At 45.5% G+C, this 27,924-nt stretch overlaps 1 protein-coding gene across 2 annotated transcripts; it reads right to left on the reverse strand.

The window, feature by feature from the left end:
- Positions 1 to 27,679, reverse strand: TRIM29 (tripartite motif containing 29). Of its 2 annotated transcripts, XM_026108192.2 has the most exons (9): positions 26,606 to 27,679; positions 18,740 to 18,835; positions 17,275 to 17,508; positions 16,755 to 16,953; positions 11,676 to 11,759; positions 8,155 to 8,214; positions 6,778 to 6,879; positions 5,616 to 5,692; positions 1 to 2,582 (listed from the first exon to the last, which is right to left on the reverse strand). In XM_026108192.2, exons 1-9 carry the CDS (start codon positions 27,458 to 27,460, stop codon positions 2,520 to 2,522), a joined length of 1,770 nt encoding a protein of 589 aa, XP_025963977.1. In that variant the 5' UTR covers positions 27,461 to 27,679; the 3' UTR covers positions 1 to 2,519. The 2 variants fall into 2 exon arrangements, with proteins under 2 accessions (XP_025963977.1, XP_025963978.1); XM_026108193.2 differs by lacking the exon at positions 8,155 to 8,214.
- Between the last annotated feature and the right edge of the window lie 245 nt (positions 27,680 to 27,924).

The raw sequence follows: 27,924 nt of genomic DNA on the forward strand, positions 1-27,924 counted from the left end.
TCTTTTGTCAGACATGAGCTTTCTCCTTTATTTCTGCAGTATGTGTTGTACATGTGAAGGGCCTCATTTACATCACTGTAGTCGTGTCCTGCCTGAGAAGCTAGCATTCTTCTTGCTTTGCTGATCGAGGCTAATGTGATAAAACAGTTCATGAAAAATACACCTCAAAGCCAAGCCGCTAATGCCCCGGGACCTGTGAGGTGCAGCGGGGCAGGAACTCTGCCCAACCCCTAACTCCTCTGCAGCTGGTGGGGCAAAGGGTTGCAGCAAGCCCAGCAGAGCTGGCTGAAGGCAAGGGAGTAGCTCCATTGGTGTTGCTGGAGTTTACTGGTGTGAAAAATCATGTGTGTGAGATGTGAGTGAGGCCCTTAAAGGAAGGAGGGGAAGGGGAGAAAATGGGTCGAAAGTAGTGGGGCTTGTGGAGACAGCGTAAGCCAGATAGAGGCAGGAGGGAGGAAGGGGACACTCAGTTCTTCAGTCCTGTCTCATTCGCAGAGCTGTAGGAGACGGGAGTGCAGTTGAGATCTGAGGTATCACCACAGCAGAGCTGATTTAGGGCAGGGAAGCAGGGTGGGTATTTTAAAATCCAAGATTTGCAGGAGGAGGAGGGATCACGCCCACGTTTTAGAAAATAAAAAGGAAGAGGTGGAAGCTTTTACTGGAACAGAGGGAGCCCAAGTGATTACAGGAGGTCTGCTCAGGCAAAGAAAAAACTAAAAAAGCCAGGGAGATTGGGAGGCAGGGAGAGAAGTGGGGACAAATCTGCTTTTCTCAGTTAGCTATCTTTGCTCCCAACCAGTACCTCTCTCCTGTATCCTTCCAAGGTTTGTCCTCTCACGTGTGTTGTGACGCACATGCGTTTTAGGTCCAGTGGCTTGAACTTCCCCTTCTTCCTTCCTCTTCCTCTTCACTTAGTTGGAACAGCTACTGATTATGTGCAGTGGCTTATTTTACCCTTTTTCTCTCCCACACCCTTCAGTGCATTTCCTAGCAAGTCTATCCTTTATCCCAGTTCCTCTTTCTTCCTGTCCTTCCCCCAATGTGCTATCCCCTTCCCCTCCAGTCTTCTTTTTTTTTAATATAAAATAGGTGACATTTCAAGTCTTCTGGAGCAACCATCTTTCAGCCTCAGAAGTTTTGTCTGAGGTATTGCATTAAAAGGCAGCAAGTATCTTTGCGCAGGGATTAGCAAGAAAGTAATTTTCAAGGAGCGACAGGTGTGACCTCTCTCAGCCAGGTGTTGCAAGCATTTGGGGTAGGAAAGGTGGGGGGAAGCCACTCTAAGAAAGGCTTGAACAGAACAAACCCAGGAAAGTAACTCTCAGGTCCTGTTTTTCTGTTCTGCAGCTGCTTATCACTGAGGGCTCTGATCCTGCAATGGGCTATTTGCTCCTATTGACTAGGCAGGGCTTTTTTTTTTTTTTTTTTTTTTTTTGCACACAGTGTGGAATGTAACCTCTCAGCTTGGTCCAAGGGGAAAGGAAAATAATCTCAGTGAGATCACGGAAAGGTTAACCAGCTCTGCTTCATTTGCACCTAGCGTGCTGATATGATTCTTCTGTCCGGGGGACAAATAGGAAATATTATCCTGAGCAAACATGTATGGTACTAATTCCCATTGCAGAAGAAAAATACCTGAACCAAAATACACAAACCAATTTCATTTTACGGGGTGGCGGGGAAGAAACCCAACACCTGTGGCATCAATCTTACACTAGTAGGATGAATTTTCTTTTTATTTTTTAATTTGAAAAGGTGGCTGGAGGGGTACTTTAATGGGATAGAAAGAATCTCTGCCATCCGCTAGCAGCTGGCCTAGAGCTGTAGCAGCTCGAAATAGGTCCTGTTTGCGGGCTTTTTGATAGCCAAGCTGAGCAGAGCTGAGCTGACGAAGGGCCCCGGGGAAGAGTGCCACCACCAGAAGTTGGCCAGGGGAGCCTGCGAGCCCCTCTGGGAGGGGACAGAGCTGGAGCAGACCTCGGCGAGAGCTGCCCATCCCACTCAGAGGCAGGGCTGGGTGATGGCGCAGAGAGGCATGGCAAGAGCTTAGCCTGGCACCACTCCCAATGATAGGGGTGTCTCTGTTCCAGGAAGACTTTTGAGCCCCCCAGCTTGGTACCCTTCACCAGGACTTAGGGGCTGTGGTCATATAAACACAGGAAAACAGGGCAACTGGTCATAACAGGGTGAGGGAAAGGGGTGGGTGCAACCCAAGCATACCTGCTTCCCAGGAGAAGCAGAGCAGCCAACTCTGCAGAGGCAAAGGGAGGACATTGACAGAGGGAATAAGGAGGTAACAGCAGAGGATGGGGTTATGTTGTTAAGGCCTGCAGAACTTTCAAGGGGAAATCCCATAGCGATAAGGATTTGGAAAAAGTCCTTGTATTCCCTTCTGCACCTTCCCTCTCCCTGGCAGAGATTAGAGCAGCAAGGTTAATATAGTAGCAGGTACATCTGTGAAAATCCGCAGCTGAGTCTTCATTCCAAGTGCTGCCAGCTCTTCCCTACATCTTCAGGAATCAAGGTGCCTCGTTGGAAGTTGCTCCATTGCCTTTGTTCACGTAAAAGGGGCGGTAATGTGACTGCAATGGAGAATTTGGGGCATTTAAGTTTGACCTATCTTCTTTTCTCACTACCTATACTTCACCCTCTTAGATACCCAGCCATACCAACTCCAGTTTTACCAGCTAGTCTTTGCTCTTTCAGAGCAACACCATGTCATTTCCCTGCTGGAGGTGCTAGAGTTATCAAATGCAAATGGTGTTTTTTTGGTTTACACACACGCTTTGCATGAACTTAATTACTAAGCCAAATGAGTCTGTGCATTGTATAAAATCTCAGACTGACTCATGGCTTGATGAGAGGTTTCTGGAGGAATGTCACCTTTATTTTTATGCTTCTGTTAGCATCTTGTAATTGCTCACTAACCTGAGAGCTCAGCCTCTGGGAGTATTCACACTTAAAGCAGTGCACAGTATGTGAGTGATCGACTAGGTCACACAGTATTTGTCTGTGCTCTCTGGCTGGAGAGCCAAAAACTCTTGTGCATGGAAATCCTCACACAGTGGTATATTATTTATCCTCACACAATGGTATATTATTTATCCTCACCTCCACATGTTGCAGGGAGATTTCCATATGAAAAAAGGGTCCAGTTCTAAATGTTTGTGTAAACAGAGGCATAAGTGGAGGAGAGACAAGGGCAGGGCCTAAAGGAATTGCCATTTTTCTGTCCCTCCAGCATTTTTTGCCACAGTCCCTAGTTGTATCTCTTCTCATCAGGACCTACCCGAAGACTTTCACTCTTATCTGTACCATGACAAATAAGCAGCACGTGACAAAGGTGCATTGTACAGAATAGTGTTGGCTTGGAAAGATTGCAAAACGCAATGGCCAATTTATCAGTTAATTGTTCTAGTTGGTTGCACAGTTCAGGGCAAAATCTTTAGCTTAGATCCACCTAGACTGAGGCAGTCAACCAGTTCGTCCTTTGATCTTTGTTGGCCTTGGCAGTGCAGGGCTTTATGCTTGCAGATTAACCTCTATTCTAAGCAGCTGGCAAATGTGTTGGTTTAGACTAGACGCTGCCCTTAAAGAGCACCGAAGTGCCCAGAAACAGTAAAGATGAGAATGTGCTTAAACCAGTGAAGAGAGAAGCAAGGCAACCAAGAGCAATCTTCATTTGGCAATGTCTGACCCGTCTTGGGTTTGAGCCACTGTGCAGGTCTTGTCTTTTACAAGGAGGGGGACACCTCACAGGACCACGCTGGTCCATCTCGGTGAATCACACTAGTTAATACGAGGCATGGCAGGAGGCTGGAAGCACGGGCAGAGCAAAGCCAACCTGTCTTGCTGCTCAGCACCACCTCCCAATACCTCCTGCTCAGTGTTCCCTTTTGTTGGAATTCTTTTCATTTTATGGCTTCAAAAGACATGGCTCCTTAAGTAATGTAGCCCTTTGTGAAAATTCATATTTACAGACCTTTTAGGATGTGTATTACTTAAATACATATTTAAGCCTATTTTAAAAGCTGGATTATTGGCCCAATAGACCATAAAAGTGCCTGCAGAGCTGCTGCTGTCCAGAGCATGTATATCTCTTTTGGGACTTTTTAATGCTTATATTTATCAACTTAATTGTTAAGTCCAGGGCTATCTAGTGAATATAGGCTATAAAAATAACATAGCCCCTACAAGTGTATGCCTGAGACGCAGAGACAGACCGGTGACTTTACCTGGGAGAAGCTAGCCAGGCTTTCTCTGTAGGGATTACTGAAAATACAGCTTGTGTTCACAGGCTGCGGTATATTGACTCTCTGGTAGCATGGTGCTTAGTGCCAGGAGGCCTGTACACACATTCACCAGTGCCCAGTGGTGACAGAGAGCTCGCTTTCCTCTCCAGACTTCACCAGTGTAACAGCCCCATTAGGGAGGTTAGGCTGGTATCTGAAATCGCTGGGAAAGGTCTGCATTTGGGCACATGCAGGATGAAGTTGATCTTTTAAAAAGGTGGCAATCAAATGCCAGACAGAGAAGATACTGCAAAACCCATGTGTTTCTAAGAGACATGTTTTGTGCAGCACATTTGGAGCCTCGAGGCTGGTTTTTTTGAACATGCTACAGTGTCTCAGGGAATGTCCCTTTCACAGGCATTCAACTCATGGAGGAGCCTTTTAAATTTAGCAGAGACATACAGCTGCAACCCTTTGGCAGCTGCTTTGTAACTGTTGTGTATTTACTCTATTTTCTTTCTCCGGTGTGTGAATGCTGTTGATTGTTGACCTTCTCTTGCTTACAAGTCTTATTTCTAGGGGAAAATAAATAATGTTTTGCAAATATATGACGAGAATTCAAAAACAGATTTCATCTGCAGAGATGAGGGCAAAAACTCTAAGACCTTAATTCAGATCTTGCAAATTCTAATGCATCACAGTGTGCATGGATGTTAAGAAAAAGTGGAAGAACTTAGCAAATGTTTATATGGCTATGCCTTAGCTGTTTGTTAACCTTATATATTTAAGAATGCAAGATATAATATTATCATTGCTCGGTGCCTCCTATAATGCACTGTTGCTTGTTTTGTGGTAATGGTGTATAGTGAGTTCTAGAGGTTTATGACCACTGTCTGACCTCTCATCTTTGATACTGCATCAGCCTGCTGTAGGATGTGATCAGTGTGACACTCATATGGTTGCCTGTGGTGTCATTTCCACCATCTATGCTTTCTAGCTGTCACTGACTACTAGGAGTATAAGATAACAATGCAAGGAGCAGTAGTACTACAGATACTGGAGTGGTGGCTGTAGTATTTGTATAGCTTTTAGAAGTCCTGGATCAAATTCTAGATCAGGACAGTATCTTTCCAAAATGTCGTTTTAAAATATTGGTTATTCCTTCTGTGGGGAGTTTTAATTTGGATCTGGACTTTAAGTTTTGTACCTCTCTAGATTCAGTTAACTACACAAAAAAATAACAGAAACTTTTGACTTAAAGCTTTCACTTTGCCGTTTCCAAAGAACCCCAGCCCTAGTCTCTGGAGTCTCACGTCTCCCTAGAACAGGTCCTTCTCTGGCTGAAGCTGTGCACGTACTTTTACACTGAGGTATGTTTCTTACCAATACAGACTGCTTGGAGGATTTCCATGTCTGTGGCGTCACCTTTGCAGACTGATGTCTCACTATTGAAGGATAAGCTGTGACAACATAAAACAGCCTGTTACAGATCAGTCCGTGACACCATCCCTGTCTCCCCTTGTGAGCATCAAGACAAGTAGCAGGACTGGAAGTGTCACATAGTTAATACTGCCTTGCCTAACATTGAAATGCAGCCATTTCTGGGGTGGGACACAACAGCAGTCACAATGATGCTTATTCTACCACCCAATCAGTTGGGAAAAGGGAGTGAGGAAGGTCTGTCTAAATGAAATGTCTGGGGAATGTAGGGAGGTGGAATGCAATCAGTCAAATTAAGTTTAGACCAAGTTCTGAACTCAGCATTCCGACTCCTGCAAACAATACTATAGGCTATTTAATTAGTGCAAAGAGCCAAGGCCTGGGTTTCATGTCAGAAATGAATGACACTACTTCTGGCAATGTGATAATCCCTAACCCCCTTCTACTGCACCAACTCAGTTCCGATTCAGAAATATCATCAGCCCTGCCATATCACAACCAGTTGCAGCACTGTCAGGCAATGGGCTTTCCCTGCTGCCTCCCATCCCCGAGTTAATCAGGCCTGCCTGCTCAGCAGGAGGTGATGCTCTTGGATTCCACCTTGGGTGCCTTTGAACTAGTAAGTAAAGAGGATTATGGGACAGAAAACAGGAGATCCTGGTTCAGATGAAGGCAGCGTGTATTTGTTAAGGGTTTTGCTCAGTGACTATTATTCTCTTAGGATGATAACTGTTTTAAAACACTGATGAAGTTAGAGGGGTAAAAAAAGGCCATGAATATCACTTCCTAGTATCCTTCTCTTCCCAGTTCCTAAGCATCTAAAACTCTTATCTCTACCCAGTAAAAACAAAAGGAAAAAAACCTTCAACTATTCACTACATATAACATAACCACATTCTTTAAAGTCCTACTGTCCTGGTTCATCAGAGTAAGTTGCTTATCTGAATGCATGCACATAACTAAGCGATTGACAGCCAAGACAGGAGATATGGGGTGTGTGGGGGACTGCTCCAGGCCTCCTCGGGGGAGTGAGAAGAACAGGATTAAACGCCTTATCACCTAAGAAAGGGGTAGAAGGAAGGGGAAAAAACTAAATGCCTAGTACCAGTCTTAGTGAAGAGGCTCCCATCAGACTGCTTGCTGAAGTCACCAGGCGAGTTCTGTCCCATCGAGGAGAACTGAAAAGGCAGCTTAGTACCGTTGCCCACTGGAAGATAGAAGCGTTTGTGTTATTCCACAGTGTCGTCTGCAGCAGGTGGGAAGTCTAAGCATTTCACAACACACCCTGTAAAACTACATTCAACCAGTTTGGGGGAAAACGGGAACTAGTAACTCTGCACCCTTTCTCTTACTGAGAAAAGGCAGATCCTAGCAGTCAGTCGTGGGGTCCCATGTAGTCAGTGTGTGAAGAGTGAGTGAGTGTGAAGAGATCCCCGTGCTCCAGGCAAGCAAGGAGGAACCTTTCTCTCGTGAGACCCAGTGTGCAGGTGTGACTGAAGAACAGCAGCTTCCTCACAGGCAAATTGCATCTCTAACTGGAACAAACTGGAATAACTAGGCAAAACTAGACACCACCCGAGCTCCCTTGCCTCCAAGCAGTTGAGGTCTTACTCAAAGCCCAGTGAAATTAAAGCAAGGCTTTCCCCTCCTGGCCTCCTTGGGGTCAGGCCCTGGCTGCCAAAATGAATCTAAGAGTATAAGTGAAGAGAAGAAGGCAGCCCTGCCTGTGGCATGAAAAGCAGGAATGGTTTAGGTATGGCTGTGAGTTATGAGAGCACCCTGGGCAGAGTGGCCATGGATGCTTGTAGTCTGCTTCTGAGTGAAAGGAAAGGTAGGGCCCTCTGAGCATGAATGAAGCAGAGGAAGACAAGGTTGGTGAGAGAAAAGAAGGTGGAGATGGAAGAGAAAAAGGCATGACTCACTGCTGCTGGTTCTCCCTACACTACCGTGAAACCCCCACCACCCACCCCCGTTGTGCTAGGTGCTGTACAGACAGTGAACAGAGGGCAGGCCATATGCTAGCAAGCTTAGGAACTAAATGAAAGGTATATGCAAGAAGAGCAGCCTTGCGTTTGAGACTGGGAGGGTTTGGAGTCGGCTCTTGACTGCCACAGCCTCCATGAATCACTTTGGACGTGTTCATGTAGGAGCTCCCGCTGGTTCCAGGTGGTTAGGTATCTCAGTACCTTTACAAACTGGCACTCCATCTAGGTTTGCCATCGTTGTCTTTCACTGCCTGAACAACGAGGACCAGGGATACCCTAGCCACCTATATATGCAGCACTTAGCGCAGCGAGACCCTGTTTTTGGGTGTATGCACCAGTGCTGATAACCCAGCTAAGAGATAGTTCAAACACTGAGACAGTGATTGACAGGTGGCAGGACAGCTGAGAAGGGAAGCAGAAAAGGTTGGTTAGCCAGCTAGAAAAGCTGTGGCACGGGGCGTTAGATCCTTTCAAACTGAAGGCAGAATTACCCGTACCAAGTGTTTCCTCAGTCGTTTGGAAGGAGGAAAATTCCCATGATCGTGGGTTGAAACTGGCTGTAAAACAAGAGCATCCAGTTCAGCATTCGGCTCCTGATGAGCTGGCTCTAAGGCCTGTGCCTGGCATTGCTCTATTTAACAGTTCCCACCGACTTGGAAGCAGCCCAGACCCAGGAATCTGGTCCAGGGAGTGGAGGAAAGTCTGTTCTTTTTTCTGTGGGTTCTAGGGGATGGTGAATAGACCTTCCCTCATTTAGGTAACAAAACTCTCTCACTGCCACAAAGCTGTCTTTAGCTACATTAAATTGCCAACTCAAGCTTGTCTACTCAACATGACTACTTTGCAAACAGACCTGCAGGCAGAGGCTTGGATTTAGAGCATAAGAGACAAATAGGGGAACATTTCTTGCTCATGCACACATTGTCTCAGCCACTGTGACAGGCATGTGCTGCAGGGTTTCCCTGGGACATCATGCTGTGATGCAGACTACTGCTCTTGGACCCCTTTTGTGAGACATCAGCCTTCCAGAAGAGTGAGAAAGAGATGAACACTTTAAACTGTTTTGCTGCCATCCTGTGGACTGCTTCTCTGGTTAAGCAGTGTTGTTCCCTCTACCTGTTTACGTGCTGGGTCCATTCTGCTTCTCATCCAAGGACTTGCAAATGCACAATATAATCTTTCCAACCTCTTTCTTTGGCCAAACTGTTTGCAATATCAGGAGGAGAAAGCTAAGTGGAAGAGGACAGAAAGGAGTGTCGAGCGGTTCCTCCCTCTCTTAGGCAGCATTTGAAGCCTTTTATGTCTCCCCTCTGCCTCATTATGTCATCTCTGCAGACAGATGCTCTGTGATACTGTCTTTTAGGAGAAGAGCAGGGAAAGACTCCTTGAATTTAAGCAGGGCTTAAAAACTTGTAGTGCTAGCTCAAATGCAGGCAGTGTCTTAGTATGGGCCATGGCAATTAGCACAGAATACTACCTGGGTAGCATAACTCAATGCAGCAAACAGACTTGCTGCTGTGGCCTAAGGCAGAATTTGCTGTGATCCAGCCTGGCTGGAACAGGCATGCGTTGCAGAACTGTCATGAGATATGCAAGGACTTTGTACGTGTTGTATGATGGACTGTAGGGGCCCTCTTTTTCCTTCTATCTTATGAAATTACTTAGGAAAGATACAATCAGAAGTAATGCTGGACCTCTACCTGACTCATTGATAGATCACAGAAAGCTCTAGAGGGTTAAATGATGGGTGTATTGCATTATTGGGTTGATAATCCTCTACGAGCCAGCATGCAAGCTAAGTGGGTCAGGTCTTCTGTTTTGCTTGCTGACTTATTCTGTTCCCAAAGTCCCCATCAATGTGGCTTCAACAGCTGGTTCTTTTCTATCAAAGCGTTTCCATAAAGAGTCATTCTTGAGCCCTCACCCTGGTGAAGAATCCAGCACTGTTCAATCCCCATTTCAGCAGGGACTTTGTGTGCAACTATGTGCCTAGTTTTTTTGGTCAAAGTAGCTTGATTGGTTGCAAATATGGAATATGAGTAGCTTTGGAAGGAAACATGTCTCTTTGCTCCAGAGATTTTAGATGTGTAGGTGGAACAACCACTCTCCCAATACTTGTATTTTTAAAAGCCCATTGCAGGAAGCAATGGGCCACTGAGCTAAAAGCCAGTGTACAGTGCTCACAAGCATCTGTAACTGACCGCACCCAGCAAGGGTTCCCACTGGCTCCAATGAATAGTACTCAATAATAAACCCTGTATCTCTTGCCAGGTCCCTCAGGAGCTCTGGGAGCCAGGGATTCCCTGTTCTGGGGCTTCAGCAGCAGATCCTCCAGACAGGAGGACAGTGATTCATGGGAACGCAGTCCTTCCCCCCAGCCCAGGGAAACGGTGGCTGCACTCCAGAGCCACGAGCAGCTTGGCTACACCGCGCTCCTGCACGGGACTTGCCCTTCTCTCAACACCTTGGGTTTTAGCTGAGCTCCAGATGTGCACTGGAGCTGTGATGTCAAAGCAGCATCTTCCACCACAGTCCTCGCATCACACATGCACACACACATACGCACACATACATACACACACACCCCTTCAAGTGCCTTCTGGGCCATTTCCACCTGAGCCTGAAGCCCCATGTTTTGGGTAGAGATGGGTTCAGCCCACATGATTTAGAACCAACTTTCGACCACCCCTCAAGGTTGCAAACGGTTTAGGATGCAGACCTTGCCTTGTGGTCTCTCTCTAGAATCAGCAGCGCTGCTTAGCAGAACATGTGTTTCTCTGACAGCACAGAGCCTGTAAAACCCTGCAGCAGCTGGGGCGTGACAGCAGCTCTCACCATCCGGGCAGTGTTTGGATACAGGCTCTTCCATCGGAAACACACCCACCACATGCAAAATGCCGCTCCGCAGTCCCTGATTAAGAGGCCGTTCCTTGGTGTGGTGGACTGGCAGGAAATACTTGTGTTAAAGCCCCTCTGATGCTGAGCTCTGAAAGTGCCCTCTGCCCCGGAGCCTGCTCCGGGTGAGGGCTGATAATAGAGGAGGAGGGGACAGGTAGTGAAGGCAGTGGGGAGATCCAGACAAAGGGCTCAGTGTTGGCATCTGGGTTGTCCCCTAGCACTAAAACCCACCAACAGAGCAGCCAGTATCTGCTAATTGCCAGCAGCAGACATGTCCCCTCGCCCTGCCCACCATCTGGCTGTGCAGAACAGCAGCTGTAAACACCTGGCAAATCCAGCCCTTGCTCACTGGGGAGCAGAAGAAATTTGGTTACGTATTTTGTGTTCCCCTTTCTGTTCTTAGGATTCTTCAGGTACTGCTGTGCCTGGGCCTTTATTACTCTGTGCTTCTTACTTTGGAGGTCTTCTCGCTTATTTAGAAATAGACAGCAACTGCCATTTTACAGCTGAATGGGTTGAAAACAGCCAAAGGCTCATCCTGTAGTGTTCATGTAACAACTGGGCCATAAGCAAATCACCAGGGCTCTTGTTAGCAGTGTCAGAGCTCAGAAACGAACCCAGGAGTTCCAGACTTGTGCTTTTTTAGGATGCATCCCTCACTTCTTATCCCTTTCATGCAGGGAAAAAATATGCTTTCTGGTGAAAGTAAAATCCTAATGCGGAGCAAGCCTAGTGTAAGCTTTCACACTTGACAGCACAGTGAGGTAAGCTTCTGTTGGAGAGTAACACTTACTTCAACCTGATAACACATGTTAACACCACCCTATTTGCACAAGCTTCACTCTTGCAAGAGTTCAGTTGCTCCAGCTATCTTCTAGGTATACATAGAGTTAAGAACCCTTGCAGTTGTGTTTGAGATGAAAAAGCAAAAGCTCCTCAAAGCTTTATAGGCTGAAGAGAAGACCTGGCATGAACAATTGCAGAACGGACCGATCTTGGTCCAATTCAGGGGGACAGCATGAAATATGTGAGGGAAAACAAATTATGGGACAAAGCATTGGTGAAATTCCTTTCCTATGCCATTTCTGGAGGAAACCTGACCACCATTAGGCTGCTGTACCTTTGGGAGACAGGAACATAGAAAATCTCTTCAAGTTGTCGGGCTGGTTCCACTCGTAGTTGTTCATCATGTACCGGTGGTCACCTGGGGGAGCAGAGCAGAGCATGAGCTGGAGGTGGCACTGGAAGGGACCTTGAGTTTAGGAACCTGGAGAAGGACGGGGGTGGCAAAGGGGATAACAGACTGCCATTACTTCCTGAAACATTGAAGGAGAGTTCACCGTGCCCTTTGAAAACAAGTTCCTCTATTTTTGTAATTCCTCTGTAGGAATCACTGGCTGTGAAGTAGAGCAGTGCTGTAGCTGCCCAGAGATTCAGCCTGGGAAAAAACAGTAAGCTCCTTTGGGGTCGTAGCATAGAGGTGAAGCATTGAGAGTGAGGAATCACTGTTCAGTAGACCTAGAGAAAGGTAAACACTGAACAAAAATGCAGTGGATCCACAGGCCAGTAAAGGTGATGCAAAGAGATTTGCATTCAGTCCTGTAAAGCTCTTATTTGAACCCAAAAAGAAAAATCACTTCAGAGAGGTGTCTTGTTATCTATTTACTTCATTGACCACAGAGAAAGTAAGGTCTGTGATATGAAAGCTAGCAGATGCAATATGCCTTATGGACTTAAAGCTCTAAGATGCAACCTGCCTGTTTGTAAAATATTTTGGTGCTAAAAGAAGAGAAATTACCTTCTCCTGCAGTCAGAAAGCCTGACTGAAAAGCAGAGGTGTCACCGGCATTGTTCTGGAGGCTCAGGAGGAGTGAAAAGTTTTCACTTTCAGTCCTAAGAGGTAGCTTTGCCCATAAAGCAGAAAGCTAAATGACAAAGTGCAAGGAATCCTGGGCCCTTGTCAAAGAGGAGCTAATGCAAACCTCCTTTTTAGCGGCAGAAGCCTTGGGCTGTACTGGTAGGATGGACTGCAGGACTGGGGTTGAGGTGCATTAAATGGCTGGGATGAAGGATGCTCAGACTGCTGCTGAATCTAATCTATAAATAGATAAAAGGACTTTGTTCTCCAAAGCTATCATCCCAGGTCCTTCTGCAGCAGAGCGTTAGAAGTCAGTTGTTGGGCTCTAGCAGCACATGAGAAATGTATCCTTTGTGCTGGCTTAATGAGTCCACGTAGAGAGACCTCACTGATCTCCGATTGCCTTAAAGAAGCTGACGTTTACCGCGCAGCCTCTATTAATCACCACAGTCACCTGTATCCACAACTGGCAAACTTTGAGTTCTTGGGAGGCTGCCTATTGCTTCCATTTTAACTCTTCTCTAGTTGGCAACCCCAGAGCTAACATGTTTTTAGCTATTCATGGATCTCAGCCAGCTGAGGAAATAGCACAAGGGACAGCTAACAAGGCAGTCAAACCACCCGCCTTTCCATACGCTATCTGCTGAAAATCCATAGGGAGACTTTGGAGTTAATGCATTTTCCTGCCAAAAAACTGCTGTGTGGCTAAAAATGGAATACTGAACCCACTACGAAAGCAGTGGTCTGGGTTTGGTTCTTTTGTGCCTTTAACCTGTGCACAGAGCTGGCTCTGAACCAGTAGATCTTGAACTGCAGATGTTACAAGAAAATCAGAGTGTTGGGATGGCTCAACAGGTTGGTTTGTTCAATTTTTAAAGAAAGATGGATGCTAAACCTGAGTTGCAAACAACTCCAGTTTCCCAGGTCTTTAGACCAGGAGGTTTGGTTCAGGCTTTATTCAAAATGAATGAAACCTACCCTTGTGCCAGGCCTCACACAGACTCCTGGGTTGTCTTTCCTGAGACCAGTCCACAGGAAATGAGTCCTGTTAGTTCATTTGCTCGTAAAGTACTTTATTTTGAGGCCTCAAGTGTTATATAAACCTTTTGTTGCTCTCTGTGAGGGGGTAGATTTGGTCCCTATGTTTGGATAGTTCCACTGTTTGATTCTTAAGTCGATGAATAAACTTTTAGCTTATTTCTCCAATTTACTTCTGTGTTATTAAAACTCCCTGGATGTTCTCTGATTATTTGCCTCTGTGCCACACTATTAAGCAGGTAGCTGTTATGACAACTAAAAGAAAGTGGATTCCCTCTGGAGTCTGCTATTAAGCAGGTTTCATTCCACTAATATAATATTTCTTCCTGGGAAGGTTTTTATACTAGAAGATCAAGCCGATTGCAAATGAATTTGTTCCAGTGACTCAGGGGGAGCCTGAGTTAATTAAATCCATTAAGTAATTGTGGAGTTATTTCTTTGCAGTCACTAGATGCAGAGTGCTGTCCTCTTTCCCATGTAACTGTGGTTTGAAAAATGGAGAGGTCTGAAGTTTGAGACTCACCTCAAGTAACATTTCCCAACTGGGTGGATGCCACTGTTCTTCTCATTAGGCAGACTCCAAGCTGTGTCCATTAAATCCCTAGCAAAGTTTCTGCAAGTGCCCAGGTTTCTGGCAGTAGTTAAGTGTTGTCCTGCTCAGAAATGCTTAGGCACTTGAATCCCACTGATTTCAAGCACCTTTGAGGACCTTTGGCATCAGTAACTTGGAGGGGAACCTAATTAAAAGTAATCAAGATCAGGAAGTGTTCAGTCTTCATCCAGAGCTGCTATAACTGGGCATGCCTGTCCTCTCAGGCTCTACGAATTGCCAAGTAAAATGTATTTGCTTCTGTGTTGGCAAAAAAACCTAGCTCAGCTGATGGAAGGTAGCTCCCCAAGTCATGGTAACTTGACTGAAAAGTACTTCTATGCTACTCATCTCATTTTCAGAAGTGCTGTGAGTAGTCAGGCATCTGAAATCCCTTTGGCTTTATGCCATCTAGAGTTTGGAAATGTTTCAAATATCCAGGTGAACAAAGGAGAAAATAAAATGTAGAAAAGTGATTTTTGGATCTGAGCTGTCTGTCATCTGCTGGTACTGAGTTACAGCCAAATTTCTCAGCAGACCTTAACACACAAAGTGTTGAGTGAGTCAGTTGAAAATCTGACCATGTATATTATAGTGGTAAATACTGGAAGACAAGTAATGTTCAATTGCTGGCCCTACTTAAGGGTATGGGAGAGTTGTAAGATCTGACTCTAGCTATGTGTCCTGAGCACTCTGAATGTGATTGCTCACTTCTCCAAAAGCTTGGGCCTCTGGACCAGAAGCATCCTGTCTGTCTAATTCGTGTCTAATGTAGAATGATGGTGCTGGATAAACGTTAATGGACTGTTTGCAGTGTAGGCTCCTTGGGGGCAGGGACTTGCTTTATCTCTCTGTAGCGTAGGAAGGCAGCAGGCTGTCACTTCATAAATATTGGTGTTTTCATTAGAGATCCAAATGTACTCTGGTCCCATGCAACCTTCATTCTTATTGCTCTAAGTTGGGAATGTCAGAAAGGCTGACTCAAAAGAACTGGAGCTCCGAAAACATTATTGTGTTGTCTAGTAACTGAGCTCATGTTGTTTTAGCCCCTATGCACCTATTCTGCCGGCTGCTTTTTTGTTTGAGGTTTTTTCCTGGTTGTTTCCCCCCCTCCTCCTTTATCATATCATCTTATAATGTGGATCTGTCTTTCTTTGAAGGAGGTTGGAGAGATTTGCATCACTGTTGCCCAGGAAAAAGGTGGCTTATTATTATCACAGGGATGTCTCGTGAGTGCTGTGAAACCAAAGGAAATAGCAGTGATCTTGCACGTAGCAGTAGAGTTCATAAGGTGCTCTTGTATAAACTGTGGACTTGAGACTATTCCTGCATCTTGTCAAGTCATACCTCCCTCCTGGGACAGCAGGGTGCAATTTGTCATTGTGTTACCTATCCAGCTTCTTGACCTTTATTACTCTAGGACCTGGGGTTCCCCAATTATCAACAAATAATATCCTCACAGTAGCCCTATGAGATAAGGAATTATTCCTATCCCTATTATCCTTAGCACAAGAGGCCATTTCATCAGACTAAGTCACTTGCCCAAGGTTACAAAGGCTGTGGAAGAGCTGGGGAATGAATCTAGGTCTGAGTCCCATTCTAGTGCTGTGTCCTCCACGTTGGCTGTGTGAGCTTTATGCAACACAAATCCTTTTTGCAGCACTAACTGGGGGACACAGAAAGGAGGTGGACTCAAAGACTTAAGATTCCTTGCAGTGCTGTGTTACTGACTGTGCCCTCTCTATTTGCACAAGTAACGTTACTCATCCTTAAACATCACTGAAATGCAGGGGCCGTTTGGCACTGCATGTCCCATGAATGTCCAGGGCAGGTAGGAGTCAAAGCTTTCCCCAGTGGAACAGGCAGAGAAGTAGGATCAAGGAGAAGTATGTCTGTTCAAGTCGAAGCTTAATATGAACACCAAAATGAAGACCTCTACTTGGAAAATCTGTCACTAGATTTTTCAATGGCATGTGCTTGCAGGATATTTCATGTTCTAGCCAGGCAATCAGTGGCTGAAATGGGCTGTTATAAAATGGCATGTCATACCAATGTGGCAAACGCTCACTGAGCTGTACAAATAGGCCTATTCCAGGATTTCTAAATTGCCATACTGAGGCGGCTACATTCACATTTAGGCCTCTGAAGCTGTTCTCAAGACAGCCTAGTTTTTCATGTAATCCTGCTTTTTCTGTTTACGTAGTGAGCTCCTCAGTTGTCCTAGTGTATCTTTGCAGTCTTCCACATGGAAACTGTTGTACTAAGATTGTGGGGGGTTTAAGAGCCTAGCACAAGGGTAGGTGTCCCTACTGGCCTCTTGCAGGAGGAAAGAGCAACAGTTCTCAGCCTCCCAGAAAAGTGTTGCTCTATAAGTCCCAAGTGGGAGGTGACTGAACCAACTAAACACTGAAGTCAGAATGCAAAAACAGCACTTGGGGGAAGTGGGGATAGTTTGGATCTGTCTATCCCCTGCATATGATACACTTTAAACCCCTAGCAGGTGAGCTGGCTCCATCACCACGTAGGTCTGGTAGGATAGTTCTGATATTCCAGAATGGATTCCAGACACAGACAGTATTTCTCCCAGTGTGCCCAGAGCCTTGCTTGCTTTTTCCTCTGTGAAAGTACACTGATCACACCTTGTCTCCTGTAACTCTGATCTGGGCCCTGCCTAGGGAAGGAGGGAGGGAAGGGGCAGAACTTGGACACTGTACCGTTCTCCATGTGGTTCCTTTCTATGAAGTTACGGCCCAGGTCAGCCTTGCAGATCTTCTCCACGTGCCTCATGCAGACATTGAGTAGATCATCTCTGAGGAGCCCCATCGATGGGCTCATGCTCTCCCCTTCGAGCAGGACACTGTATGTCGGGAGGGAGGGAGGAGGAACGTAGTTTCTCATCAAAGCCCCAAACTCCTGCCAACAAGAAAGTAACAGAGGTTACTGAGGCAATTAAGAGACAGAGAGGCTAGATCCTGGGGAATGCTGATATTAGGCTCCAAATAATATGAAGTGCAAAGGAGAAGAGTGAAGATGGAGGGCAGTCAAATGCTCTGACCATGGCAGAAGGAAAGGCCTTGGCAAGTTCATTCTTCACCTAGCAGAGTAGACGTGGCTTCAAGTATCAGGGCCAGCTCCTGACATTGAGCTGGAGAGGATTAGTGCTGCTTACATGAACTCACTGGGACAAATCCCTTCCTTCTGGAAACAAAGAAAGGAAGATGAGATCTTGATTACCTGCAGGAAGAGCACAGAGTCGCTGATCTGGTGAATCTGTTCCCTGTTCTCCTTGTCCTCCCGCAGCAGCTTTGCCCTTTCTTCCAGCTCATCCACAATTTCTTTCACATTCTCTGATGCAATCTTCTCCCTCTGGTCCAGGGCAGCCTTCACTTCATCCCTCTGCCTCTCCAGGTCACGGATCAGCTCTTTGAAGTGCTGGTCCACTGTGGCTTTCTCATTGGTGGTATAGTTCTGGGGAGGAAGGAGTGGAAAGGGGAGGGAACAGAAGAGATGCAGGAGATGGCAGATGAAATAAAATGTCAAACTTCCCAGGCAGTCACTTGCTAATAGAGGGGATTCAGACAGGGATATGTCCAGGCTTTCTCAGCACTTAGACCATGAGCATGGAGGCACTAGGTGTGGGAGACTTAGCACCAGAAAAGTTATGCAAAGAGAAGCAGTATTAGTTCTTCTAACAATTGTGTATATGTGTAGAATTGACAGTGGATGCTGTCTTAATGATTATATTAGCATATCTCTTATTTCTGTTTGTGAACTGAACTCTTATGTGGTATTCGAAAACACTGTCTAACCTTCTAACTCATGTCTCAGTCTCCTCAAGAGATTTGGGGTCCTAATTCCTACTATTTCAGTGAATGAAAGGTGCTGATGTTTTTCAAACCTTACCTCTAGGTCCCTCTGAAGTATTTCCCAGAATGACTGTGTATGTAACTATATTCAGAGTTAAGATTTCTGAGTCAAATTTCCAACAATAATAATAGGAATAATAATAATAAAGCAGAAGAAAAGCAGAACTGGGAAGCCAATGTGTGTGTACACATAAAAGGGAGAAGAGTGGCTTTGGCCTATTAATACTATGCAAATTCTCTGGTATGTCTCCAAGTAGTGTTTTTACTGTTCTATTCAGTTAGGATATGAATGAAAAAAAGTAACACTATTACTCTATTCTAACACTTGGTGTGGTGAAAGGATTATAAAGGAGCCTTATATCACTATGGAAATAAGCTGCTGCATTATAAGCAATACATTTGTTGATATAACTGCACCCACTTCTGTTGCCTTGTCTCTGGGCAATTCGGAGTACTCTGCAGTTTATTTTTATGTATGTACTAACTGAAAAAAAGCAGCACACCTTTGTTTCCAGATCAGCCTGGGTACTAGGTGGTTGAAGAACTACAGTAACCCAAAGCAGGGAGGTATCTTGGACGGTCTTGTAACAAGGCTATGCTGCCTCTTCTTGGTCTCCTGCAGGGTATGTTGCAAGATGGCTTCAGTAGGAGTTTTTTCCAGGATTTGGCAGGAATGTGTTTGGGTGAGTGGGGTAAGAAAGGGAGTTGGTAAGAGCTGGATATACCAAAGAAACCACAGAAAAGAAGAGGGAGAGGAAAGGCAGTGGAAAAGAAAGGAAAGACAAGTACAGGAGACAAAGAGAAGTGAACCTAAAAGAATATCCCACACTCACCTTGATACGGTCCCTCTCCTTCTGCCACTTATCCATTTCATCTTCTACCTCAATGATCTTCAGCTGCAGTTGCTCTTTTTGCAGTGAGAGCTCAGCCTGTGAGAAGAAGGGAGACTCATGAACGGGGCTGAGGGTGGTCTACTTCAGAGGTGTTGTGCTTCCACTTACAAATTTGGCCCTGAGCAGTAATAGCTGGGAGGAACAGGTTCACTCTTTGAAATGGAGATCGTGTGCTGACACAGGACAAGATCCCAGGGCTTCTGGCTGGGTCAAGAGATGTAGCTCCCTCAGCACAGACAGCAACAGAAACACCCACCTACGAGGCTACTGCCATGGTGCTGCTTTTAATCACATTAGAGTCATTAGCTGGAGGGAGAAGAGGCCTGTTTCAAAATTCAGCTGTGTATGCAGTGAAGGGCCCAACCCAGGGTGTGCCTGTGCAGCAATAACAGTTTTTGTGTAATTATGGAATGACGTTTGACGAGTGTTGCAACAAGAGCATGATGCCTCTGGCAGGAATTCTGTTTAGACAGGATTGTGGATTAATTTGCTCTGAATTGAGAGCTTTCATGTTATGATGAAGCTGGAGAATGCTTGGAAAAAAATTAAAAAAAAAAAAAAGAAAGGAAGAAAGAGGAAGGAGGTGTAGTCAACCGTGCTTGGCTTAGATCAGCAACTTCACTGGGATTCATTTGCATTTGTTTTGCACTGGCTTCCCAGAGGAGTGCGGACCAGGCAGTTGCATGTGAGATGGTTCCCGGAAATGCAACCCAGGAAGGTCCAGACAGCCATGCAGCGGTGTAACTTGCTGGCTGGTGTGCGTGCTGTGTCTCGGCAGCAGACCGGGACCTTGCAGCTCAGTACTGGCTTGGGCTGCTAATTCTGGCAGTCCCTCCCTTGGTCCCTCATGTTCACCACATCCTGGCCCAACAGGTCATGACAAAGCCTTTGTTGACATAGTTGAGGATAGCTGAGGATCTTTGTTTCATGTGCATACCGCTTGGGTACAGCACAACTGTAACAACCGGCAGTCTGGCTACAGTGCACTTATCTCTAGAGCTATTTAGGAGCTACACACTAGGCAAAAAATTATCTGTATTCCACAATGGAGCTATGCCACATTAGAAAGGTTCTGAAAGCCCACTGTTTCATGTAGGATCCTTTGGCAAATGGCTGTATTACCCAAAAGCATTTACCTTTAGGCCAACAGTTAGAGGCAGGGGAGATGAGGAGTGGACAAATCCACTCTCACTGCAGCTAACGAAGTGAGGTCACTCATTCAGTCACAAGAGGTAATTCCCACTGCTTCGTCGCCCATTTAGGAACACAATACCTCATGAAAACCTGGGTTTTCTCTCCCGATCGTAAGTGCCCTCCCTTCTGTGGTAGGAGTTTAAAAGCTTTCAGTCCTGCAGTCAAGAAGTAGAAAACAGCATCACAGGATGAAGAGCAGGCAACAAATTGTCACCCGGCTCAGACAAAGGAAATCAGCCCATCAGGGTTCTTGTTTTGGTGCCAGTCACTGTAGTGTCTGCACATCCTCTTGAGCTTGAATCAGCCACAGCTGCATGTAAGAGCCATTGACTCTAGCTGTTCCAATTTAGAAAATCTCTATTTATAGAGGGAAAGCAATTTGATAGTTGTTTTATTGCCTTATGACACAGAAGAAAGGGGAAACAAAAAAGGCAAATGTACTCCAAGGTATCTCAGTGCTGTAAGAGCTGCATCCTCAAATTGTCATTGATATTGTCCCTGCTTATTGAGAGTTAGGAGAGCACTAGCCCTCTAAAACAGTATCCCTGCATCCTGAGAGCCTAGACAGTGGCCATCTGTGTGTAGTCATGAACTGAAACTCATTCTTCAGGGGTTCAAAGCAGACATGGAAGGGTTTTGCAGTATAGGAGTCAGCCCATCAACTTCCCAGGGTTATCTGACACAGGAAAGGGGAGAAGAAGGAAAGCCAGACCACAGGAGAAAATCTTATACTGATGTTAACCATATAGGTAACAAGATAAGAGAATTTGCTCTATTATTGAACAAGAAAGTAAAGGCATGAACTTGATCCCATAGTTTGCATGTTTACAAGACAATGACTCGGAGGAACGTATGCTTTCGTCCATTCTCACGTGCACTGTGAGATGTCCTCTGTGTCAAGAAACAAAGATGTGCAGCTGTCTTTGCACAGCACAGAAGTGCAATAAGATGAAAGCACTTTAGGTCCAGATATCCATCCCACTCCAATAACCAATTTGAGAAATGACACTATAATGGAAGTTGTTCCCTGAGCCATAGGGATACATCCAGATGACATTAATAGTTAGCGAAGGAAAAAGCAAGACTTGAGAGCAGTGGGAGGTCTTGCTCCTCTTCCTCATCCCTAGCTACTCAGCATATTCTCATGGCAAGAATGTGAGTGAAATCATACAGTGAGGGAGTGGAGTTATCCTTTAAGAAGGGCAGACCTTTTGGCAGCTGCATAGATGCTCCCAAACACAAGAGATTTGAAAGGGAAGCTTACAGGAAGAATTTTCAGGTGCTGGCTGGATGGTAGTGATGATAACATTAGCTTCTTATGGTACTTTTTAATTAAGATGGATCTCAAAGGGATTTCCCAAACTATTACTTGTTCAAAAGTGGTAGCTAACTCAACAGCATGTTGGAGCTATAATATCCTTTCACCCAGGAAGGCATTTTGGGTGCCGCTGGGATGGGATGTAACAGCTATTTAAGAGCAGCACCATGCTACAATTTAGAGTGAGAATTATTATTTGCAAATGGAAATTACAGAGACAGTTTCAATAGCCAGAATGCAAATACCACAGTCATCCAGGTTTGGCTTGGGTTAAAACACCCACGCAGAGGGCAAGAGGGAACATTAGTACAAACACCAGCAAAGGAGATGGAGGGAGGTATATCATTGCATGATAGTACAATCACTAAAACTATTCTTGCCAAAGAAAGAACGTTAAAAAGAGGGAGACTGGAATAGTATTGGAACTGGTGATATGACTAGAAGGAGACAGATTCAGTAAGGATGCTCTGAAGACAGACCACAACCTAAGGGGTTCAGTAAAGGTGATTTCATGATGTCTTTAGGTCTTTTCTGGTCTGGAGCTGTCTGGAAGACTGCTTCAGCTATCCACATAAATCCTGTGTTACAATTACAGTAGAGCAGTTACAGATACTAGAGACAGTCTTCTTTTCCACTTGATTCCACATGAAGAAAATTCTCCTCCAGCTTCCTTCATATTTTTCAGATTTTCTAGGGTCAAGAATCCCTGAATTCCTCATGCGATGAACCCCCCAAAACAAATCTGTTGCATGAGACTCTGGGTTCTGAAGGTCCCATGAGAAGATGAGATAATACAGCAACTCCACCCATTGTTGGGGGAGTCCCTACAGTCCAGAAATAACAAGAGCAAGTAAGAGGATCTAGGAAATACAGGTTTAGATCCATAGGTTTGACTACAGCAAGTTGAGAAATGCTGGTGCTGATCATCTTGGAGCTGAGAGGATCCCCTATTAGGCTCTAAAATAATTAGGGCAGTCGACAGGACTAAGTGAAAGTTCAGACTGTACATCTAAACATCCACTGATGAACCCAGCCCTTGTGCTATGGAGGACCTAGAGATGTGAGATTGCATCACGATGCAACTTGTTTTTTTGCAAGGCAGCAATACAAGCATCATCATGTCTTAATGCTCTGGGAACCCAGTCCGTGAATGAGGGAACACCCCTGTCACCAGCCTGGGAGAGCTGTGCTAATTACCAGACAGCAACAACCAAATGCAATAAGGAAGCTGGAGAAGAAGTATTTAAACTAGTTATCCTGGTACAGGACCTGTATTAGAAATGGCATAGCTGAGAGATCAGCAGACTGAGGCATTCTTTTTGCTGGTTTTGCCTTGCCCTTTTTAAAGCTACACTTTGGTTAAGCAGAGGTGAGTGCTGGTGGTCTATAATCTCTGGACACTGGGTCAGCATCCTGCAAAAATGCTACTAGTGAGTGCATGAGTTGAGGCCAGAAAAGGCTCTCTGATTTGCACATTTTGAGGAAGATAAGGATTTCTTACCTGCAAATCCTGCACTGGTGGATTTTGTCTGTGTTCTGCCCTCACTGTAGATGCACTAATGCAGAGCACAGGCAAACTGGCAAAGCTACTCTAAATCACAGTTGGCAGCAACACAACTTCCCCAGCCTGCTAGCTGGGAAAAACTGTCTGCAGGTAAACTGCACCATCTCCATGGAAAGAGGATCTATTTCAAGATGTGTCCACAGAACAACCACAATTAACATAGATAAGGTCTCGCAGCCGTATCATGCCCTAACCCTGCATCAGTAGGAAAGGTCAAAAATCCCTCCACTGGCACATCAATACATTCTTGTTGGCTCTGTTTAGACAATGATAACAATACAGAGAAGGTCCAGATGGAAATCCCTCTGGATGATCTCAGGAGCGGTTGACTTCAAAGCCTGCTCAGGCCCTGGGAAGGCTTTCTTTTTAGAAGTTGCTGTGTTTAAAGTAGCAACACCCAGCTCCCATTTGTGTGCGTAGGTTCTCAACTGCCTCTTTAAACCTGCTATACAACGTGAGCTTTTCTTTAAAGGAAAAGAATATAAAGAAAAGAATCGAAGTGCTTTCCACTAGACTGACCTGACATGCTGAGTATTAAGGCTGGCGATGGACAGTAACACCAGGTTATTTACAGCCCTGTGGCTGGCAGGCATATGTGAAGTTGTCTTGTTTTGAGAACAGGCCTGTAAAACAGGTTTGGAATGAAGGATCCCCTTTCAAAATCAAGGATGCTGTCTGAAAGGGGGGCTGTAGCTCTGCTGATAAATCAGACTGGCCAGAGGGTTTTGTATGAGCGTACGAGCTGCTATTGACAAGTCGCACTTCTCAACTGAGTGTGCACTTATTACTCAGTCTCATGGACTTTTTTTTGTCGTTTGTTGTGCTGATTCTGGCAGTGGTGTTACTTTTCCTTTAAATCTGTAGCAGGAAACTAATGCCAAATGCATCTGGGGAAGGAATTAAAGGTTCACTCGGTAAAATATGCAAATATCGCTGGCTGGAAACTCAGAAACCATGTCTCCATCTTCCCTGCCAAGGTCTCTGACCTCCTGCACCTTTCACTCTTGTTTGCATGGTGGCACAGCAGAAAGGCGGATGAGTGACTCTCAACCCAGGCTACTGAGAAGTGGGAGATGCTGCTCTGCTCTCCCCCTGCCTCATATGCAGAGAGATACCAAGCCACTGCTTGACTAAATGCTCTAAGCACTAGGTGACTACGCGCTGGCTTGCTTGCCTTCCCCTTCTCTTAAGCCATACTCTCTCTCTGCATTGTAGAGCAAGCAGAGTTACCCAATTCCACCTATGGTCTTCCTCGCTTTCCAAAGAGTAGAATAAACCTCCCCTGCCCGTCTATAGGAGGGAGAAACCCATGAAAGAGACTGTGACCTGCATTGATTGTGCAATATGAAAGCAATAGATAGACCTAATATAAGCATAATATGCCTTGTTTGTGACATCTTTGTGTCACCAAGTTGCCAAGCACCCAGAGTTACAGACAGGCTGGAGTGTCTTGGAGCAGAACCCCTCACCCCCACCCCATGTTGTGCTGGATTCCTGCCCAGGGATGGAGTTGCAGTAGAGCCAAAGACTGGGAGATCCTAGCAGATAGACCCTTTGCTGCTGAACAAGACAGAGTGAAAAAAGGGCCTGTCAGGATATGGTTATATTCTGGTCTTCAGTACAGTGGCATAGTTAGCAAGTGTGCAGGCAGTAAAACTACCCTGGAGCAGGCGTACCCTTGGATGCCAAGCTATGAAAATGGGGCAGGGATGGGGTTGACCTGATTCTTATTCTTTCCACAAAGGCCAGCACCAGCCACACTCTGCCACTGTTCCAATTTGTGGTCATGTTTCAACTCATTTGATTTGTAAGGCTTGAAAGGAATAGGTTGTGCACACAAGGGACTTGGAAATGTTCCTTCCTCTTCGTGGTTCTTGCTAAGGCTCCACCAATGGTGAATAAATGAGGGCTAGGAATAAACATTTGCAAGCAACAGCTATCTTGTTAATTGTTTTTTTGTCTGAGTGAATACTCACTCAAGTTACAACATGATCAAAACTCGTCATCAGGAGAAGCTTGCACATGTGTATGATTCATATTGATAAAACTAAATCCTCTAGGCTTAGCAGCAATAGAAAAAACACAGGAAAGTACTGACCTAAGGCTTGGAGCTCACAAGAATGACACAAGTACTTAGAGAGAAAACAAAGAATATTATTTAAATCTTCAGTAAAGGCTTCTCTGCCCAGTTATGATTGCCTCTTTACAAGCAAGGTGTTCTAGGTCCATCTAACCACAGGAAGAAGGCTCTGGCCAGCTTTGGTTCCTCAGGGAGCAACCGTTAACCTGTTCTTGATGGAATAGGATAAGAGGAATTGGACAACCCAACAGACACTAGACACAGCAGTTACGAAGGTTAGGCAGATGCTGTGAAGTGGTTCACAGCTGACATCAAAACACAAGAACAAGCAATCATGAAACAAGCTGCAGGCTTAGCAAGCCCTGCAGAAATTTCTTTGAGACTGGCTGAGACATGGAACAAACCATTTGTCTGATTTCAATAAGGCTGCAATGTGAGATTGACATTGCAAGCAAAGACGAAAAGTTGTGCACAAGCAGAGATAAACACTAGATAAGAAACTCTTCCAACCTGCTTCCTCCTGCCTTACAAGTTAAACCCTCTTAGCACTGTAGAAAGAATTAAATTGTTCCCCTGAATAAGGGTCATTGAAGTATTCCCAACATCAGGCACCCGTATTGGCCTGTTCACTGCATTATCAAAGTACCGGCTTGGGGATTTTGTCTGGGATTTTGCAGATCTGGGTGCACTTGCAGCTTCTTCTATGGACCTGCTATGTGACCATAGTCAAACTGTTTTAATTTTTCATTGGTCTCCTTTCTATAGTCACTCCTGTACTGTCTAGATAGATCAGAAGGTCTCTTAGGCCAGGACACGCTCTTGCTGTGGAGGTGTACAGCACCTAATACAATGACACCCTGAATTTAACTAAAAGTCATGGAATAATGGAGCCTCCGCCCCTAAAGCAAATAGCATCAAACTTTAAGCAAACAAAGGCAGAAGGTGCTTCATGCGAGTGAGCACTGTTTCACATACTAGCCTCATCTCTTTAGATGTCCAGCTTCTGAGTGTATTATACTAACACTTTGGGGGAATTAGGTTTTGTGTTTACACAGTTTTTTCTTCTTTAAGCTTCAAAAGTCCCTTCCCACACATAGGGCTCAACACTGCTATCTCCATTAAAAAAAAAAAGAAAAAGCATAAGCTCATTCCAAGTAGTTGAGATGTCAGTTTTTGAAAGTAACCACTGACCTGAGCATCCACTGATATGACTGCCTATATTCTGGAGATCCAGAACATGAGCAACACCCCACCTTTCTGCCTGTGGGTACCACTAATCAAACACTGTCAAAACTTGAGCCCATTTTTCTGAAAACTTGAGGATATAGGGCTTTGCTTCAGGTCCCACTGAAAATCAGTGGTGCAATTGGGGTAGAAGCCAGCTTCTCTATCCCCCTGATCTGCAGCCAGCTGCGCAACACCAGTGCTATGCTACTGTATCCAGACAGTAGAACAACAGAACAGTTGCAGCAGAACCCAGGCAGTATCATTTATCCACTAAATGCTTCCCATCCACCATCCTGGCATCCCAGAATAACATTGTAGCCATGCTTTTAAGAGAGACTGTGGGCTGGGGAACAGAAGTTGCTGTGTAATATTGAGGTCCCTTGGAAAGACCGATGGGAATGTGCAATATAAAAAGAGCATTACCTCTTTTCCCGCTTTCTCAATCTCCACTGTCACTGTGCTGTGGTTCTTGTGCTCCTGGAACATGCAGAGGTAGCAGATGCACATCTGGTCTGTCTGACAGAACAGCTCCATGGTCTTCCCGTGCACAGGGCATTTTCTTGCTTCAAAGTCCCTGATGGGGTCCAGGAGCTGGTGGTCCCGGAAAGCTGCTCCCTCCAGGTGGGGCTTGAGGTGCAGCTCACAGAACGAAGCCTGGCACACCAAGCAGGACTTCACGGCCTTTTGCTTGTTATCAATGCAGGAATCGCACAGAACATCCTCCAGCTTCACCCTGGGCCGTGACCCGGCAGCTCTGTCAGGCTTGTTGAAGGTGGATCTTCTGAGGTCTCCTGTCTCCACCAGAGGGAGGGAAGTTTTCTTCAGGTCCCCAATCTGCCCACCAGAGAATAACGACTTCCTCCCCTCCCCGTCGCTAGGCAGGAAGCTCTTTTTGGAATCCAGGGAGTAGAGGGGTTTCCTGAGATCACCTTTCTCTGTAAAGGAGAGGGGGGGTCTCCTCATGTCTCCCATCTGTCCACTGGCATATTGCATCTTCTTTGAATCCCCTGAATCCATGCTGAAGTAGGTCGATCTCTTCTCGTCAGATGACTCCACAAACTGGATGATGGGCCTCTTCCAGTCACTCACGGAGAAGAGGGAACTCTTGATTTGCCCCGACTCCAGAGAAGCACTGCCAGTGCCCTTCATAGGTTCCTTCTCTCCTCCACCCAGGTTCGTCTTCTTCACTTCCTCTTCTTTCTTGGAGGCAGATGGACTCTTCACATCCTCCGGCTTCCCAGTGGTACCATTCGTCCTTGCTGCAGTCCCCGTTTCCATCGTCTAAGCCAGGCAAATTGGCTTCACTTCTCGGTCTTTTCTCTGATTCTTGTTCTCTCAAACCTCTAGAAAGCGGGTATGTCTGACTGCTTGTTGTCTCAGCAAGGAATGAAGGTGGAATGCAGGAAAGTTTCTGCCCAAGTGACACACCTTGAGCTCCTGCAAGGAGGAGGAGAGTGCCTGAGTTATGCTAGGTAGAGGCAGAGAGAAAGAAACAGACTTTACCAGGGATCAGAAGCTACAGCTGTACAGTTAATTATACAAGGCGGTCCACACCCAGGAACATTCTTGTCTAACCAGGTTTGGGAGGAAGGGCTGTTCATATACATAGAAATGTTTTTTGGTTTTTTTTTTAAATTCATTAAGATGTAGCAACCAGTTCTACCGCTTGTTTCAAAAATAATTTTGCTGATTGTTGCCAGGAGCTGAGGTTACCTCCTTGCAGAGATGAGGAAGGTTGGAGA

This window comes from Dromaius novaehollandiae, chromosome 21, assembly GCF_036370855.1.
Source record: "Dromaius novaehollandiae isolate bDroNov1 chromosome 21, bDroNov1.hap1, whole genome shotgun sequence".
NCBI lineage: Eukaryota > Metazoa > Chordata > Aves > Casuariiformes > Dromaiidae > Dromaius > Dromaius novaehollandiae.

Coding starts and splice junctions, on each gene's coding strand:
- TRIM29 (XM_026108192.2), bottom strand. CDS start 27,460: ATGGAAACGGGGACTGCAGCAAGGACGAATGGTACCACTGGGAAGCCG. Junction 6,880..8,154: donor AACGACTGAGGAAACACTTG/GTACGGGTAATT, acceptor TCTATCTTCCAG/TGGGCAACGGTACTAAGCTG. Junction 5,693..6,777: donor GAGCCTCTTCACTAAGACTG/GTACTAGGCATT, acceptor ATGTTGTCACAG/CTTATCCTTCAATAGTGAGA.